Source organism: Dendrobates tinctorius, unplaced genomic scaffold, assembly GCF_039654945.1.
Source record: "Dendrobates tinctorius isolate UK_male_01 unplaced genomic scaffold, ASM3965494v1 ptg000201l, whole genome shotgun sequence".
Lineage (NCBI taxonomy): Eukaryota > Metazoa > Chordata > Amphibia > Anura > Dendrobatidae > Dendrobates > Dendrobates tinctorius.
Genome location: NW_027361868.1, coordinates 4,913,166 through 4,932,698, shown reverse-complemented (window position 1 = coordinate 4,932,698; position 19,533 = coordinate 4,913,166). Strand labels below are relative to the sequence as shown.

Here is a 19,533-nt window from a genome sequence, read left to right as displayed (position 1 = left end):
TCGTCAGCTAGAATGCACGCCTATGGGCGGCGGATCCGTCGCTGTCCATCAAAAAACGGATTCGTTGTCAGATTCCGTTTTTTTATTTCTGGTCCTTTAATTTAACCCCAAAAGCCTTTCTGGTACCAAAAAATATCTCTCTCTCTCTCGAATTGTGTTCCTTTAAATTCCAAAATCTGCAGTTTCGACGGATCCGGCAAAAAAATGGAATAAACGGATGAAAAAAATGGATGCGACTGATTAAACGGATCTTTTTTTTCGGAGGATCCACTAGACGGATCCGTCGAAAAAAAACTGATCCGTTGCATCCATTTTTCACTATTTTTGATGGATACGTCGTTCCGTCAAGACGACAGATTTTGACTGACGCCAGAAAACTGAAGTGTGAAACAGGCCTAAGGGGTTGAGCAATTGGAATCGTAGCTAACTCCCAGTTGTGGCCCCACGGTTAATGGCATGGGCTCGGTTCCTGACTACATGAACAATGGGGCACAGAAAGGGTTAAAAAAAATAATCCAGCGTTAGGAAAGGTCGTCCGACTGCTCCACTTCTGTCCACAGGCTTTGTCTGTTATTACAGTTTTGTACTATTTTCTTGAATAGAGCTGAGATGTAATACCTGACACAGCCCGTGCACAAACATGGCGCTGTTTCTGGGGGGAAACAAAAAACAGATTCCTTTTAAAGTACACAATTATTTTTGTGCCACTAAAAACTAATTAACATAAAATAATATGACAAATTGGGAGGTGTTAGGCCCTGCAATAAATATACCATAATGACAAATATTTGTGTTCACTTAATGGCCGTAAATTAAATCGGCAGAATCTGAGACAAGTCGAAATTGATGGCCTTGGCTTGACGTAAAAACCGAAGACATTTGGATTTAATAGGGGTCATTAAATGTGTGAAGCAAGTCTACAGCCTCAATGTCAGTACTTGATGTGTGGAAACATAAAATACACACGACCGCCACCTGAGGAGCCGAGAGCTGTCAGCAATTTTTTAATATCTGTTATTATTTCAATATTCTCCAAACCACCTCTGAAAAGACAATGTCGCCATAACTGATCTTTATGCATGACTATTTACTTCCAGAAACAGCATCATCCCTGTCTATGGGTTGGGTCTGGTAGTGCAGTTCAGTTCAATTGAAGTAAATAGGTCTGCAGCTCCCCTGCCGGTCTCCTATCTTCCTCATCCTGTGGGTGGTGTTGGGCTATATCTCAGTTGGAAAAAAAAAAGTTTCCTATCTCAGTCTACTGGGCAAGATAGAACAAGAGTGCTGCAGCCAGTAAGTGGTCATCTGATGCCCCCCACGGTCTCCTGGCTTCCTCTTTCAGGGGGGGCATCAGATGACCAACTGAGATGGAGTACGACAAAACCTACATGATGAAGAAGCCAGTGGGAGATTTTTATGGAGGAGCAGTAGGTGATTGATATGTAGGAGCAGTGGGGACTGGCATGGAGAGGAGCAGTGGGGGATTGATATGGAGGAGCAGTGGGGGATTCGTATGGATGAGTGCAGGATTGGTATGAAGGAGTAGTATTGGAATGGTATGGAGGAGCAACTGGAAATTAATATGGAGGATCAACTGGGGGATTGATATGGAAGAGCAGTGGGGGATTAGTTTGGAGGAGCAGTGGGGGGATTAGTATGGAGGAGCAGTCGGGGATTGGAATGGAGGAGCAGTGGGAGATTTGAGTGGAGGAGCAGTGGGGGATTTGAGTGGAGGAGCAGTGGGGGATTTGAGTGGAGGAGCAGTGGGGGATTTGAGTGGAGGAGCAGTGGGGGATTGGTATGGAGCAAAAATAGGGAACTGAAATGGAGGAGTAGCTGGGATTGATATGGAGGAGTAGCAGGAGGATTGGTAAAGAGGAGCAGCTGGGGATAGATATGGAGGAGCTATGGCGATTGGTACGGAGGAGCAGCTGGGGATTGGTATGCAGGATCAGTGGGGAATTGGTACAGAGGTGCAAGTGGGAATTGGTTTGGAGGAGCAGTGGGGAATTGGTACAGAGGTGTGCGTGGGCATTGGTTTGGAGGAGCAGTGGGAATTGGTTTGGAGGAGCAGTGGGGAATTGGTTTGGAGGAGCAGTGGGGAATTGGTTTGGAGGAGCAGTGGGGAATTGGTATGGAATTGGAGTGGGAAACTGGTATGCAGGAGCAGTGGGGGATTGGTAAAGAGAGGAGCATTGGGAGATAGGCATGGATAAGTAGAGGGGGATAGGTATGGATAAACAGTTAAAGGTTTGGTATGGAGGATCAGCTGGTGGATTGGTTTTTGAGGAACAGCTGGGGATTGATGTGAAGGAGCTATGGGGTATTGGTTTGGAGTAGCAATGAGGGATTGGAATGCAGGATCAGTGGGGGATTTATATGGAGGAGCAGTGAAGGATTGGCATGGTGGATCAATGGGGATTGGAATGGAGAAGCAGCTGGGGAATTTATAGGGAGGAGCTATGGGGATTGGTTTGGAGTAGGAACGGGGAATTGGTTTGCAGGTGCAGTTGGGGATTGGTATGGAGGAGCAGTGCTGGATTAGTATGGAGGAGCATTGGGGAATAGGCATGGATACGTAGTGGGGGATAGGCATGGATAAGCAGTGGAGGATTGGTATGTAGGAGCAGTGGGGATCGGTATGGAGGAGACTGGGGGATTGGTATGGAGGAGCAGTTGGGGATTGGTATGGAGGAGCAGTGGGGGATTGGTATGGAGGAGCAGTGGGGGATTGGTATGGAGGAGCAGTGGGGGATTGGTATGGAGGAGCAGTGGGAGATTGATATGGAGGAGCAGAGGGGATTGATATGGAGGAGCAGTGGGGGGTTGGTATGGAGGAGCAGTGGGGGATTGATATGGAGGAGCAGTGGGGGATTGGTATGGAGGAGCAGTGGGGGATTGGTATGGAGGAGAGTGGGGGATTGGTATGGAGGAGAGTGGGGGATTGGTATGGAGGAGCAGTGGGGACTGGTATGGAGGAGCAGTGGGAGATTGGTATGGAGGAGCAGTGGGGGATTGGTATGGAGGAGAGTGGGGGATTGGTATGGAGGAGCAGTGGGGATTGGTATGGAGGAGCAGTGGGAGATTGGTATGGAGGAGCAGTGGGAGATTGGTATGGAGGAGCAATGGGGGATTAATATGGAGGAGCAGTGGGGATTGGTATGGAGGAGCAGAGGGGATTGGAATGGAGGAGGAGTGGGAGATTGGTATTGAGGAGCAGTGGGGGATTGATATGGAGGAGCAGTGGGGGATTGATATGGAGGAGCAGTGGGGGATTGATATGGAGGAGCAGTGGGGGATTGATATGGAGGAGCTGTGTGGATTGGTATTGAGAAACAGTGGGGATTGGTATGGAGGAGCAGAGGGGATTGGTATGGTAGAGCAGTGGGGAATTGGTAGGCTAACTGATTATTTTTATTTTAGCATCCCTACGGTCCATTTTTAAAAATTCCATGGACAACCCCTTTAACCACTAATAAGAAAAATATTCTGTAATTGGCTCCAATAAATAAAAGTAATTGAGCTTCTCTTTTTTATCTAGCAAAAAAAAGCAATAGTACATTACATACTTATCTTTGCAATTAAAACAAAAAGTCTAAAAATCCCTTTTGTCTATTTTAAATGTCTATTTTGTCTATTTTCCATTTTGTCTTCACAGGCTGGTCGCCTCGCACTCGTACAAATGAGCCGCGCTTTGTGTTCTGCTGATCAAACCAGTGTAGCAGTGCATTTGGCATATGTACAAGACTATATTCACAGAAGCATGTGCCTGTTTACACAAAAGACGCTTCAAAGCTACAAAAATCCCTCTTGTTTGGTTACACTAATTTCCCTTGAATGAAGTTTTGTACGCAAGCCAAAACAATAGTAGTTATCCTGCCCTCCAGAGCTCCATCCCACATGGATTCTAGAAATAATTGAAAACTTCATAGGTAGTCCGGGAAGCCTCACGTTTTCTTTTTTTTTATATCACATTAGGACTTTTAATGTGTGATTAAGGGCAGAATAATGCGTCCAATAAAGCAAATCAATCGCATTTTGGTCCCTTAGGACTGTGAACAGAACTTTATCAATGATCACTAACAGTTGTCTGTTCTCTTGGAAAGGTTAATAGATGTTGGCCAAATAAGCTCGTTGGGCCACAGTTTTCCCTCTGACCAACGCACCCCAATACACATGCACATGAGGCTTGGCTGATCATGCATTTGTTCTCATTACGGAGAAGAAAAAAGGAAATCTAACAGCCTCATCTTTCTTTCCATCCAGATCTGTCTTTGCTGGAGAGTTGAAGAGCTGTTTTTTGGGACAAAAGTGCACACACACAGAGCAGTATCGCCTGGTAAGGTTAGTTAAAGGCAGGACTATGCGCTCTCCTGGCCGTTTGGTGTGAAGGCACAATACCTGTCAATGCGTGTAAATGCTCCTGCAGGCCCATGGCTAGAGAAGAAAAACTTTTTTCAGATGAATAATAGTAGAAGATGATATCACGTTGAACAGGGTGCACTTTCGTAAATTAGAAGCCTCTTCTCTTCTACAATGGTTCTTCATTGTGCCAATAAGCTTCGGCGCCATTCTCAAGGCAAAAAAAAAACAAATAAGAGGCACTAACCTGGAGATGAAACGTGTTGGGACAGTAAAGAAGCAATTTGAAACACAAAAGGCGCAGCCTGTTCAACGTGATATTGTCCTCTACTATCGTTGGAGAGTTGGGTCACCCACCTATATGGTTGCATAGAAAGTCAGTCAACATTTAATGCACGTGATCATCTTTAGAGTGGCATAGTACCAGTTTGACTTTCTGAAATTTTTGGTTCTTAAAGGGTTTATTTAGATGCTCACCTGCATCTTTCCATGTGGTGGAACCACATTATTTTCTTAAAGAGGTTTTTCTGAAACATACATCGATGCCCTTTCTTGGATAGACTGTCAATAGCAAATCAGTAGGTGAGCCATTCCCAAAAATCCACTCCAATGAGAAGTACGAAGGGGTTATGGTACTCTCTGTAGCGCTCAGCTCCGTTTGATTGATTTGGGAAGGGTTTCAGTATCCGGCACAGCTATGCGTTGAGACTAGCCAATGTGCAGACTAGCCAATGTACCTGGATAAGCACGGCACTCCAGGATGAACTGTGATGCCTTTATTCTCTTGATCTGTACTGCTTGTCAATGGGTCAGATCTCCTCCAATACCAAATTGATGGTCTAGAGCAGTGTTCCCAACTCCAGTCCTCAAGAGCAGCAAAGACATCATGTTTTCAGGATTTCATTAGTATTGAACAGGCGTTGGAATTATCACCTGGTCCTGAAAACATGATCTGTTGGTGACTCTTGAGTACTGGAGTTGGGGAACACTGGTCTAGAGTACTGATGAGCGAGTATACTCATTGCTCAGGTGTCCTCTGAGTATTTTGGTGTGCTCGGAGATTGAGTTTCTGTCGCTGTAGCTGCATGATTTATGGCTGCTGGACAGCCTGAATATATGTGGAGATTGCCTGTTTGCTAGGGAATCCCCACATGGATTCAGGCTGTCTAACAGCCGCAAGTCATACAGCTGCATCGACAAAAACTAAATCTCTGAGCACGCCAAAATACTCGGAGGACACCCGAGCAACGAGTATACTCGCTCATCACTAGTCTAGAATAATGATGAGCCATTGAGGTACTGTACATTTCTAGAAAACTCTTTGCACACAACATAAAAATGTACTTTGTTTGTCTTAGCACTATACTTATTGGAAGAAGATGTGGACAGGCACAGCTCATGGCTATCAAAGCGAGCTCAAAGCTGATGACCAATTTTCAAGGTCGTCCCATAGGCACTATAGATACAGCTAAACATTATATAAAAAATAAACTGTAATAAAAACACAGTGGCGCCCCTGGATTAGAAAAAGTAAGCATAAGCTGCTGGTGTCTAGACAGCTTCTGTGCCTGGTCTGTCCATTTTTATTATATAAAAATGGCCCCCTTCTAGTCTACCTTACCTTTGCTGTATATGGACCTAACATGGTGACTTCTGGTGGCTGCACTCCCACCGGTCTTGATGGTCTTGTTGTAACCTCTTCCCAGTTACTGTTGTTTGCTCCCCCGTTATAAGTTGTAGCCACCATTCTGTATTCATATGTTGTCCATGGATTAATGTCACTTCCTTGATCTACATACTCCATTTGGTTTCCCGGAACGGTCACTATCATGTCCACATGTTCGGTGCCTTTGAGCCGTCTCTCAATACTGAAGCTTTCTATTAAACCATTTGGAAAGAGTGGAGGTCTCCATTTTATTGTGACAGATGTAGAGCTATCAGAACGGAGATTAGGTGGTAGAACGTCGTTCGGTGCATCTGGAAGGGTCTGTATGACCAGTGACTCCTTCGACAGGGAACATCCTGCCAAGGTACATCCTTCCAGCAGATACCGGTAACCTGTGTGCGGGCTTAAACCATGGAATGTCTGACTTGTTCTGCTTCCCGGCACAGTCGCCACTAGGCTTCCATTTCGGTAAATGTTGTAATGTGTTAGTATTCCATTGGGTTTTGTTGGGTGTTGCCAGATAATGGTTATCCATCTTGATTTAATTTGGGAGAGTCGAGGTGGGTCGATGGATCCTGGCTCTGTAAATGTATAAAGATACATGCACATTAAATATTTTATTAACAACATTGTATCATTTATGTATCATGGTAACAAGTCAAATAATTAATTTTCATTGTCCTTATCTGCAGTACCATGCCTAACCACCTGGTGTGCCATAAGGAGGAAACAATCAAGGAAAAGAAAGAGTTCAAAGTACCGCTGGGCAATCACAAGGGACAGAAAATTCTGATATACTGATGAGTCTCCTAGAAGATCCTAGCATCACAGCTAAATGCACATGGTGTCATTCAATAAAACTGTGCAAAATGTGCTCCTGGTAGGCAGTAAGATATATTTCCACATAAGAGTCCTATGTAATTGCATAATGATGAAGAAATTACACTTTGGTTGAATTTATTTTTGAAAATCAATGGTCAGAAATGTCGAACCACTTCTTGGTCAGTTATAGCCCTTTTTTGAGACTGACGAACATGTCCAAAGACCATATTATGACTTCAAGATTTATGGAGTCATAATAGGGCATCCACAGAGGTGCAAAGGGCATTACTGTACCTCCTTCTCCTTCCGATTTAACACTGAGACAAAGGTTTTTATTCTATTGGTTTCCATGCAGACCAGACAGAAAAAAAACTGAGGCATGTTCCATCAGATGGTGGTTAATTGGGAGTTCTGTGGTGGAAGTTCTTTCAGGATAGAGCCTTGACAGAGACTGTTAGATAGGCCGGTTTCATACATCCAACTTTCATGCTCTGAGTACGGACTGCGATGTCGAGACTGAACACAGGTTTCTTGACCTAAATTCAACAGCCTCATATATGCTCATGAGACTGTTGGGTTTGGGACCTTAGACCTCCATACAGTTTTGAAATTGGGGTCGTTTTTTGGACAGCAAAAGTCTGATGCTTTCAAATTACCTTTTCTGGAGCCTCAAGGGCTCACTTTTCAATGACTATCTCTAAGGCTGTACCAAACCAACTAATGAGGTTTCCTCATCTTAGCTCATCAGCCGTGAGGTTGTAGAGTTTGGGTGAGGAGCTTTGCTGAGGGTCCAGACATTGCGGCCTGTACTTCGAAGTGTGCAACCTGCCTTAGATATGGAATCCTTGAAAACAGCTCTAAATGCCTAGGATCTGTGGGTAATTTGAACCCTGACAGTCTATACTACTAAGTAAACCGTACCTCCTGCCGCAGCTTCAGGTGTTAACCAGTCATTATACTCTGTACCTCTTGCTGCGGCTTCAGGCATTAACCAGTCCTTAAAAACTGTAAACCGTACCTTCTACAGTGGCTTCTGGTGTTAGCCAGTCATTATAAAGTGTAGACTGTACATCCTACCACAGCCTCCGGTGTTAACCAGTCATTATAAAGTGTAAACCGTACCTTCTACAGTGGCTTCTGGTGTTAGCCAGTCATTATAAAGTGTAGACTGTACATCCTACCGTGGCTTCAGGTGTTAATCAGTCATTATAAAGTGTAAACTATAACTCCTGCCCCAGTTTCAGGTGTTAACCAGTCATTATAAAGTGTAAAGTATAACTCCTGCCCCAGCTTCAGGCATTAACTAGTCATTATAAAGTGTGGACTGTACCGCCTGCCCAAGCTTCAGGTGTTAACCAGTCATTATAAAGTGTAAAGTATAACTCCTGCCCCAGCTTCAGGCATTAACTAGTCATTATAAAGTGTGGACTGTACCGCCTGCCCAAGCTTCAGGTGTTAACCAGTCATTATAAAGTGTAAACTATAACTCCTGCCCCAGCTTCAGGCGTTAATCAGTCATTATAAAGTGTAAACTGTACCCCCTACCGTGGCTTCAGGCGTTAACCAGTCATTATAAAGTGTAAACTGTACCTCCTGCCCCAGCTTCAGGCGTTAACCAGTCATTATAAAGTGTAAACTGTACCCCCTGCCCCAGCTTCAGGTGTTAACCAGTCATTATAAAGTGTAAACTGTACCTCCTGCCCCAGCTTCAGGCGTTAACCAGTCATTATAAAGTGTAAACTGTACCCCCTGCCCCAGCTTCAGGTGTTAACCAGTCATTATAAAGTCTAAACTGTACCTCCTGCCCCCGCTTCGGGCGTTAACCAGTCATTATAAAGTGTAAATTGTACCTCCTGCCCCAGCTTCGGGCGTTAACCAGTCATTATAAAGTGTGGACTGTACCTCCTGCCCAAGCTTCAGGTGTTAACCAGTCATTATAAAGTGTAAAGTATAACTCCTGCCCCAGCTTCAGGCGTTAACCAGTCATTATAAAGCATGGACTGTACCTCCTGCCCAAGCTTCAGGTGTTAACCAGTCATTATAAACTGTACCTCTTGCTGCGGCTTCAGGCGTTAACCAGTCCTTAAAAATTGTAAACCGTACCTTCTTCAGTGGCTTCTGGTGTTATCCAGTCATTATAAAGTGTAAACTTGACTTCCTGCTGTGGCTTCAGGTGTTAACCAGTCATTATAAAGTGTGGACTGTACCGCCTGCCCAAGCTTCAGGTGTTAACCAGTCATTATAAAGTGTAAACTATAACTCCTGCCCCAGCTTCAGGCGTTAATCAGTCATTATAAAGTGTAAACTGTACCCCCTACCGTGGCTTCAGGCGTTAACCAGTCATTATAAAGTGTAAACTGTACCTCCTGCCCCAGCTTCAGGCGTTAACCAGTCATTATAAAGTGTAAACTGTACCCCCTGCCCCAGCTTTGGGCGTTATCCAGTCATTATAAAGTGTGGACTGTACCTCCTGCCCCAGCTTCAGGCGTTAACCAGTCATTATAAAGTGTAAACTGTACCCCCTGCCCCAGCTTCAGGTGTTAACCAGTCATTATAAAGTGTAAACTGTACCTCCTGCCCCAGCTTCAGGCGTTAACCAGTCATTATAAAGTGTAAACTGTACCCCCTGCCCCAGCTTCAGGTGTTAAACAGTCATTATAAAGTCTAAACTGTACCTCCTGCCCCCGCTTCGGGCTTTAACCAGTCATTATAAAGTGTAAACTGTACCTCCTGCCCCAGCTTCAGGCGTTAACCAGTCAATATAAAGTATGGACTGTACCTCCTGCCCAAGCTTCAGGTGTTAACCAGTCATTATAAAGTGTAAACTATAACTCCTGCCCAGCTTCAGGTGTTAATCAGTCATTATAAAGTGTAAACTGTACCTCCTGCCCCAGCTTCAGGCGTTAACCAGTCATTATAAAGTGTAAACTGTGCGCCCTACCGAGGCTTCAGGCGTTAACCAGTCATTATAAAGTGTGAGCTGTACCTCCTGCCCCAGCTTCAGGTGTTAACCAGTCATTATAAAGTGTAAACTATAACTCCTGCCCCAGCTTCAGGCGTTAACCAGTCATTATAAAGTGTAAACTATAACTCCTGCCCCAGCTTCAGGCGTTAACCAGTCATTATAAAGTGTAAACTATAACTCCTGCCCCAGCTTCAGGCATTAAGCAGTCATTATAAAGTATAAACTGTTCCTCCTGCCCCAGCTTCAGGCGTTAACCAGTCATTAAAAAGTGTGAACTGTACCTCCTGCCCCAGCTTCAGGCGTTAACCAGTCATTATAAAGTGTGGTCTGTACCTCCTGCCCCAGCTTCAGGCGTTAACCAGTCATTATAAAGTGTAAACTATAACTCCTGCCCCAGCTTCAGGCATTAACCAGTCATTATAAAGTGTGGACTGTACCTCCTGCTCCAGCTTCAGGCGTTAACCAGTCATTATAAAGTGTAAACTATAGCTCCTGCCCCAGCTTCAGGTGTTAACCAGTCATTATAAAGTGTGGTCTGTACCTCCTGCCCCAGCTTCAGGTGTTAACCAGTCATTATAAAGTGTAAACTATAACTCCTGCCCCAGCTTCAGGTGTTAACCAGTCATTATAAAGTGTGGTCTGTACCTCCTGCCCCAGCTTCAGGTGTTAACCAGTCATTATAAAGTGTAAACTATAGCTCCTGCCCCAGCTTCAGGTGTTAACCAGTCATTATAAAGTGTGGTCTGTACCTCCTGCCCCAGCTTCAGGTGTTAACCAGTCATTATAAAGTGTAAACTATAACTTCTGCCCCAGCTTCAGGTGTTAACCAGTCATTATAAAGTGTGGTCTGTACCTCCTGCCCCAGCTTCAGGCGTTAACCAGTCATTATAAAGTGTAAACTATAACTCCTGCCCCAGGTTCAGGTGTTAACCAGTCATTATAAAGTGTGGTCTGTACCTTCTGCCCCAGCTTCAGGTGTTAACCAGTCATTATAAAGTGTAAACGATAACTCCTGCCCCAGCTTCAGGTGTTAACCAGTCATTATAAAGTGTGGACTGTACCTCCTGCCCCAGATTCAGGCGTTAACCAGTCATTATAAAGTGTGGTCTGTACCTCCTGCCCCAGCTTCAGGCGTTAACCAGTCATTATAAAGTGTAAACTATAACTCCTGCCCCAGCTTCAGGCATTAACCAGTCATTATAAAGTGTGGACTGTACCTCCTGCTCCAGCTTCAGGCGTTAGCCAGTCATTATAAAGTGTAAACAATAGCTCCTGCCCCAGCTTCAGGCGTTAACCAGTCATTATAAAGTGTGGTCTGTACCTCCTGCCCCAGCTTCAGGTGTTAACCAGTCATTATAAAGTGTAAACTATAACTCCTGCCCCAGCTTCAGGTGTTAACCAGTCATTATAAAGTGTGGTCTGTACCTCCTGCCCCAGCTTCAGGTGTTAACCAGTCATTATAAAGTGTAAACTGTACCCCCTGCCCCAGCTTCAGGTGTTAACCAGTCATTATAAAGTGTAAACTGTACCTCCTGCCCCAGCTTCAGGCGTTAACCAGTCATTATAAAGTGTAAACTGTACCCCCTGCCCCAGCTTTAGGTGTTAAACAGTCATTATAAAGTCTAAACTGTACCTCCTGCCCCCGCTTCGGGCGTTAACCAGTCATTATAAAGTGTAAACTGTACCTCCTGCCCCAGCTTCAGGCGTTAACCAGTCATTATAAAGTGTAAACTGTACCTCCTGCCCCAGCTTCAGGCGTTAACCAGTCAATATAAAGTATGGACTGTACCTCCTGCCCCAGCTTCAGGCGTTAACTAGTCATTATAAAGTGTAAACTATAACTCCTGCCCCAGCTTCAGGTGTTAACCAGCCATTATAAAGTGTGGTCTGTACCTCCTGCCCCAGCTTCAGGCGTTAACTAGTCATTATAAAGTGTAAACAATAACTCCTGCCCCAGCTTCAGGTGTTAACCAGTCATTATAAAGTGTGGTCTGTACCTCCTGCCCCAGCTTCAGGCGTTAACTAGTCATTATAAAGTGTAAACTATAACTCCTGCCCCAGCTTCAGGTGTTAACCAGTCATTATAAAGTGTGGACTGTACCTCCTGCCCCAGCTTCAGGCGTTAACTAGTCATTATAAAGTGTAAACTATAACTCCTGCCCCAGCTTCAGGTGTTAACCAGTCATTATAAAGTGTGGTCTGTACCTCCTGCCCCAGCTTCAGGCGTTAACTAGTCATTATAAAGTGTAAACTATAACTCCTGCCCCAGCTTCAGGTGTTAACCAGTCATTATAAAGTGTGGACTGTACCTCCTGCCCCAGCTTCAGGCATTAACTAGTCATTATAAAGTGTAAACTATAACTCCTGCCCCAGCTTCAGGTGTTAACCAGTCATTATAAAGTGTGGACTGTACCTCCTGCCCCAGCTTCAGGTGTTAACCAGTCATTATAAAGTGTAAACTATAACTCCTGCTGCGGCTTCAGGCGTTAACAAGTCATAAGATGCTAATCATCCAGCATATGAATGGTTTACGCTTTCCAAATAATAACATCCTAACCGTCTGCTATAAAGCTCACAAATATAAGCGTATATTTTAATTTTATGATACTTCCCGCTGATGCATTGTATCGGTGGCGGCTCCATTGTTACTATTTGTGATTCTAATCCACGTTCAGCCATTTATCTACTCCCTGTTAATATTGTAGGTGATTTTTTATTGTGACTGTGACAGAAGCTGCCGATTTAGCTCTTTTACCCACTGATAAATAAACAATGCACAGATCTGACCTTTGGGTTAACAGGTTTTTATGCCTCTTCCACTCAGCACTCTAACAGATTCAATTACCATAAAGGTTCAAGAGCTCGGATGAATACTGAAAAAAAAAAAGAGCAACCATATGCCTGCCTAGGTGTTGTGCAATAGCAAATACTCTCTGGGGGCCCCCCTGGAGAGATGGCTTAATTGTAAATAATTCCGCCACGCGACACAATCAAGTCACCTTGAATGCAAAAAGCCTCAGTCTGCGGAGGGAAAAGTGTTATTTAAGCTTTACTGGGCTGCGTTAAATTCTGCAATTTGAAGGGCTGTTAAGTTTTTCAATTGAAATTTCATTTAGAATGCAGGTGCCTTTTATTATATCGAAAGCTTTACTGCTCTCTAGGTACAGGCAAGAACACGGAGCAATAACACCGGTCTGCCTCAATCACTGATCAGCGGAACAGCTGTAATTCGAGGACATTTAGCATTCTTATAAACCACGTCCTGATAAGTCAAAATTGCTACGGCAGATCAGGGAAATCGTATCGTCTTCACTTTTTTTTTTTTTTGCCCAGAGCAAGTTTTGACATTTATGTGAATATTTTTTTTCCCCCCGCTCCGTATGTGTGTCTGAGAGCGATAGATTTTATTATATATCTTAAAATATAGGTATACTTGTATTTGGTAATTGTTTAGAGCAAAGGTGTTTTTTTTTTTTGTTTTTTTTTTAAAGCTTCAAAATGTCAGGGGTTTAAAAATGTAACAAAAAGATGTCACATGTGGAATTTGGGAAATGTTTATTATATATAGCGCGCATATAATACAGGATTGGGGGCTACGCGCTTCGAGTGAAGGTTTTCTTATGACTCTTGGTCAGAGTCTGACCTTCCTCCGGGACCGGCAGGAGGACGGGCGATGATGAGGATTTAACTCATGAGAAGGAGCTTGGCTAAAGAAAAGCTGAATAAACCAGTACAGAATACAGCCAAATAGTTCTATAATTTATAGAATAAATTGACTGAGAGGTGAGAACCCCTTGCCTATCCCTTGTGGCAGCAGAACCTCTCAAGACAATACAGTAAAGTCTTAAAGGGAAGCTGTCGGCAGCATTTTACATGTGAAAATAGTGGTATGACTATATAGCTGCTTGTCTCCCAATAAAAATGATACCTTTCATGTAAAGATCCAATGTGTCAGTCATGAGAAATCGAGCGTTGAAGTCATATGCAAATCAGTGCGAAAGAACACTGGGGGTGTGTCAGTGTTCTTAGACTGCTTCCTCTAAGTGCACTTCCAGCCTCCTTAGCATACGCGCTAGATTTCTCACCACTGGCACATTAGATCTTTATAAAAAAGGTATGATTTTTCTTAGGGAGATAATGACTATACAGCCATACCACTACTTCTATATATAAAAATGTGCGGACAGGTTCCCTTTAAGCTGGCTGTTGCTGCTGATATCGTCAGGACCAGCCAAATATCTTTTGTTTATTAGGATTTCCTGACTTTTCTCTATTGGCAGATGTTGGAATAATGAAGGATAAGGCTGTTGGATTTCAACATGCCTATGCCTTCTTTTTTCTTAGGGAATATAAGCCACCGCCATTGGTATAAGTCAATGGCTTATTCCCATCTCCACATTGAGAACACTAAACACATAGATGCTCGACCAAGTCTGGTGTACATGCGTATAGGGCAGATGAGAGGGTTACACATTAGCTGACTGCCTTAAACTTGTTCACTCTGTTAATTATTTTCATGACAGTATCAGTTCCTATGTATTCCTAATGTATAATATTATTGGCCCTGAAAATAGTGGCCAAAAAAGTCTAGTTATCCAGTATACATATGGTACGCAGGTGAGTAATGTTTGCAGTCACAGAGGGTGGAAAGGTGACCCGGCCTGTGCTGGAAGGGGGCCTGCCGATGCGAATGTCTACTTCAGTTGGATGTGCGTCCTCAGACTCAGGCTCCCTGCACTGCAATACACGACGCCGGCCAATCAGAGGTCGGCATTCCAAGAATTGGTGTCACATGGCAGTGGCCTCATGCACCGCCATAGCAGGTAAGTCGATCTCAGCTGCTGGCCTCTGGGTCGGGCTACAGAAGAGGATGAAACATGGTGTGAGAGTAAAAGGAAGGGGAGTAGAATGCTTTGGGATTTTGTATGCAGAGGCAGAACAGGGGACATATATACCAAAAAGGGGCCCAGGATGGGGGACATATATACCAGGAAGGGGCTCAGGCTGGGGGACATGAATACCAGGATGGGGGATAAACATACTGTACCAGGATGGGGGATAAATATACCAGAAAGGGGCTCAGGCTGGGGGACATGAATACCAGGATGGGGGATAAACATACTGTACCAGGATGGGGGATAAATATACCAGAAAGGGGCCCAGGATGGGGGACATATATACCAGGATGGGAGACATTAGGCCAGAAAGGGGCCGATGATGGGAGACATGTTTACCAGGATGGTGACAGATATACCAGGATGTGGCATAAATATACTAGGAAAAGGATCATATATATCAGGATTGGATACATATATATCAGGCTTGTGGACACTATACCAGGAAGGTGACATATATACCAGAAAAGAGCCTTGGATGGGTGACATACAGTATATACTAGGATGGTGGACATATATACCAGGATGGGGGGCATATACACCAAGAACGGGGACATATATACCAGAATGGGGAGCATATATATCAAGAAGGGTTCCCAGGATTTGGGCTATATATATCAGAAATTGGCACAGGACTGGGTGCGTATATTTCAAAATGGAGGGCATACTGTAAGTACCAAGATGGGGAACATATATACCTAGAAGGGGCCCAGGATGGACGGACATATATATCTGCAAGTGGCCTAGGATGGGGAACATTAGTACAGGGTGGAAGGATATTACTACAAAATAAAGGGGGCATGAACATGTACAGTATGTCTTTATAGGATTTAGAATGCTAGAAGAACCCAACATGCAGAAGGCCCAGTTCTGAATTTTGCACTGGGGCCCATTTGATGGTATGAAGGGATCTACGGAAATCAATGGTCGCTATTCACAACAGTTTCCAAACGATTGCCCCTGATATCCTTCACTGACTGCTAGAGATGGATGTGATTCTTATACAGCAGTTAGGAGGAGGTAAAAGTAAGCTCCTTAGATATATGAAACAGCACAAGGTGTTTAGTTTCTTAGATCAAAATAATGCATAAAGGCTCCTTTAACATTTTTTTTCTAGGTTTTACTTTGGTCATTGAGTCTTAAACGAGTATCCCCATCTCCAAAATCCTATTCCAATATGTAGTTGACGTAGTGATAATAATAATATCAATAATACCTCCAAATAGGAATGTGGTATAGTTTTTCTGATTAGCTGTCTCTTTGCTCAGGGGAAGGCATTGCAGGACCTTAGGTATCCATGCTTATGACCACTGATATAGTGACAGTTAGCTAACTAGTTGCTAGTGGTCGCACTCATGGATACCTAAGGTCCTGCAATGCCTGCGAGAGACCTAGCGAATCAGAATAACAAAGCTACGCTTCTAATTGGAGGTACTAACTAATATTATTATTATTACACCTACTACATATTGCGATAGTATCTTGGAGATGGGAATACCCTTTTAAATTAAAGGGAATCTGTCCCCTCATTTTTCGCCTATGAGCTGCGGCCGCCGTCATTAGGGGCTTATCTATAGCATTCTGTAAGGCCGGGGTCACCGCGTTTAGGCAGTCTGATAGACGGACTGCATTACACCGCAGTATAAATGTAATTTTTCATTCCACTCTAATATGTTGTGTGTTATTTCCTCTAAAGCACCTGAGGGGTTAACAAACTATTCCCTGACAGAACTTCAGGGGGGTGCAGTTTTTGAAACGGTATCACTTTTTTGCGGATTTCAAATTATATCGGCCCTTCAAAGTCACTTCAAAATGGAATAGATCTGTAAAAAAAAGTTTTATAAGTTTCCTTAAAAAAAGAAAAATAAAATTAAAACCATGTAACATCCTAAAAAAGACTTGTGGGAAATGATGCTGGCGTAAAGTAGACATATAGTAAATGAGGATCTGATTTTTGGTAACTGTGCACTTCTACAGGCCCGATCAAAATGCCTCCATGATTTTATTCCACCCTTTTTGTTCTTCCTAACGAGTCCTTTTTGTGACTTGTAGATTTTTGAGTTTTCATAAAATCATTTGCTAATTATTGCGTGACTGCCTGGTATTGGAGATTTAAAAATCTATGTCACAAAAACGGGCAAGGTAGGAAATGCATGAAGAGTTCAATAAAGACATAGTGGGCTGGGGTCCGGGGACAGTTCCCTGGGTTTCCTATATAGATAGAAAGGTATAAAACAATCAAAATTCAAAAATAACAAACTGTTAAAAAAAATGTTGCCAACCTTCCAATATTTTTGTTACACATTGCACTTTATGTTAGTAGCAAATTTAGGATTATTAAGTTTTGCATATATTTCTAAAAATATGCAAAACTTAATCATCCTAAATTTGCTAACAAAGTGCAATGTGTAACAAAAAAAACAAAACACAGAACCTCTGGGATATGTTAAAACATTCTACAGTTATTACCCCACAAAGTGACACATATAAGACTTGAACGTATGAGTATGGGCTTGGTCATAACACCACCATACCCTAGCTTAACAATAGCGCTCTATAGTGTAACATAGTGCTCAAATACCCTGTTAAAGGGAATCCGTCAGCAGAATTTGCTATGTAATATGAGAGCAGCATAATGTAGGGGCGAAGACCCCAATTCCAGCGATGTGTCCAATTACTGGGCTGCTTGCTGTAGCTTTGATTGAATCCCGGTTTTCTCTGCTATAGATGTAGCAGTAGTCAGGATGCTAAACTATGTATAACCCCGTCCACACTCCTGATTGGCTGCTAATTTGTAGTGGGGGTGTGGTTGGACTAGGAGGCATGAGTCACCTAGTGCTGTAGTGATAATCTCCTGCTGATAAAACACGGATTGTATTGAAGCTGCAATACACAACCTAGTAAGTCACATATCACTGGAATCAGTGTCTCTTCCCCTATATCATGCTGTTCTTGGATTATATAGCAAAAGTCTATTGACATATTCCCTTTACTGTAGATACAGTATGGATTTGTAGTCAGACCTTGGGTTAGTAAGCTTATATAGAGTATAAGAATATAAAAGAGAAAATATATAAATATATTTTCTCTCTGAAGAGACAATTTGCATATTTCTCAGAGGAACATTGCGGCTTTAAGTCTCCTCACCTCGACATGCTTAGCATGTCATTCTCTGCAATGAGTAACGATACTTCTTGGATATCGGTCAGATGCCTCTCTCACAGCCAAACCAGATCTCACACTTTGCACTGATGAGGGGTAGTACCCCGAAACAATGTCTGCAAATTGAGATTCTGGTTTTGGCTTTTATCCTAAGTCATGTAACAGGCTCGTTAAAGGGTCAACATTGACTTTTAGGATTGCTACTTCCAATAGATGGCGCTAGAGTTCTAGTCCTCTTCCTCTTCGAAGAGACAATTTGTATATTTTTAATTATCATGCAGATTTTAAAATGACTAAATGGAGTTGAAGTGGATTAGAAAAAAATAGTTGCTTACTTCTCCAAAATGAGCCGCCTCCGGTCCATGGGTTGGATCTGGTATTGCAGCTCAGCTCCATTGAAATGAATAATAGGGATGACCTGCAATGCCACACACAACCTGTAAGCAGAGGTGGCGCTGTTTTTAAGTCAAAGTCTGTTTTGTTTTTCAATCCCATACAACCCCTTTAACTATTCTTACATTCGTATACTCTCAGCTGTCACATCGGTGCAGCTTTCCAGGATTACGGTCTCCCCCCCCACACACACAGCATTCCGGGCTCCTGGTACGGCGTGTCAAAAGGGTCATCTCAATTATGTAAAACACAAGTAGCGCCTGTAATTGGGCTAGTTGGCTAATACAATGAGAAGCTTTGAACAAGAGGAAAGTTATGTTCACAGCTGTAGCTATCACTTTCTAAAGTAAGAATTCATGGCTGAGATGACATGAAAAAGATGGTTATAAAATTTTAATGGAATGATAAAAGGCAAAAGTCATCCTCTCAGCTGAATTCTTAAAATCCCTGTATATCACCATCAAGTCCTTAACTGTAAAATCAATGTAGAATATAACATGTTGTCGATGCTTTTGTCGCTGGACGGGAGACGGCTAACGATGACAGTTACACGGACGGCGGAGGCAGCGACGAGCAAGGCGAACAATAACAGATCTGTTGTGACTTCCCAGCAATTATTTGTACAAGTAATTATTGATAACAGAGCCGTACCTTCTCTCCTCTATCCTACCGCACTGGAGGAGGGGAAAAAAAAAAATCAGAGAAGAAGATCTATGATTCATATTCCAGGACCGCCATCATTAATAAAAGAAGATTGCTTCATTTCGGCAAATTAAATTATCTTTTTTATGGCAAGCTATTTTGTTCAACTACTTTAGAAGTCTGTACTTGAAATGAAGGGGAAAAATGCTATAAATATTTCCCAATTATCTGTCTACGGTGGAGTCGGCTTATTTACTTTAAAAAAATTTTGGCATCCCTTCGTTGATTCCCATTAATCCTAGTGGGGGTCCAAATTTTTGGAGTGGATGGGTAGAGATGGAAATGTGCTAGATAATTAGTGGCAGAGTCTTGGCCATAGCTATCATATTTTGTTAGCTTAGATAGGATCTCCAAGGCAGTGGCGTACTGAAGGCCATGCAGCCACTATGGGGCCCTTGAGCAATGGGGGGGCAGGTACTGAATGGCAATGGCCTCTTTTTTGGTGTCCTTCATCTTCTCTCGACATAAGCTGTATAAATGTATGGCAAGAGTCATACTATAAGCTCATTCTAGACAGCCGCCTGTATCTGCTGTAAATGGAGCTCGCTCTGGTCACAGCCCTCGTT

General features: G+C 43.2%; 1 protein-coding gene across 1 annotated transcript in view; it reads right to left on the bottom strand.

The window, feature by feature from the left end:
• The window catches only part of USH2A (usherin), a 994,545-nt gene that overhangs the window by 325,645 nt on the left and 649,367 nt on the right, over positions 1-19,533 (bottom strand). Inside the window, exon 40 of the mRNA XM_073553328.1 lies at positions 5,984-6,609. Within this exon, the coding sequence (XP_073409429.1) occupies positions 5,984-6,609 (626 nt within the window). The remainder of the gene's footprint in view (positions 1-5,983; positions 6,610-19,533) is intronic.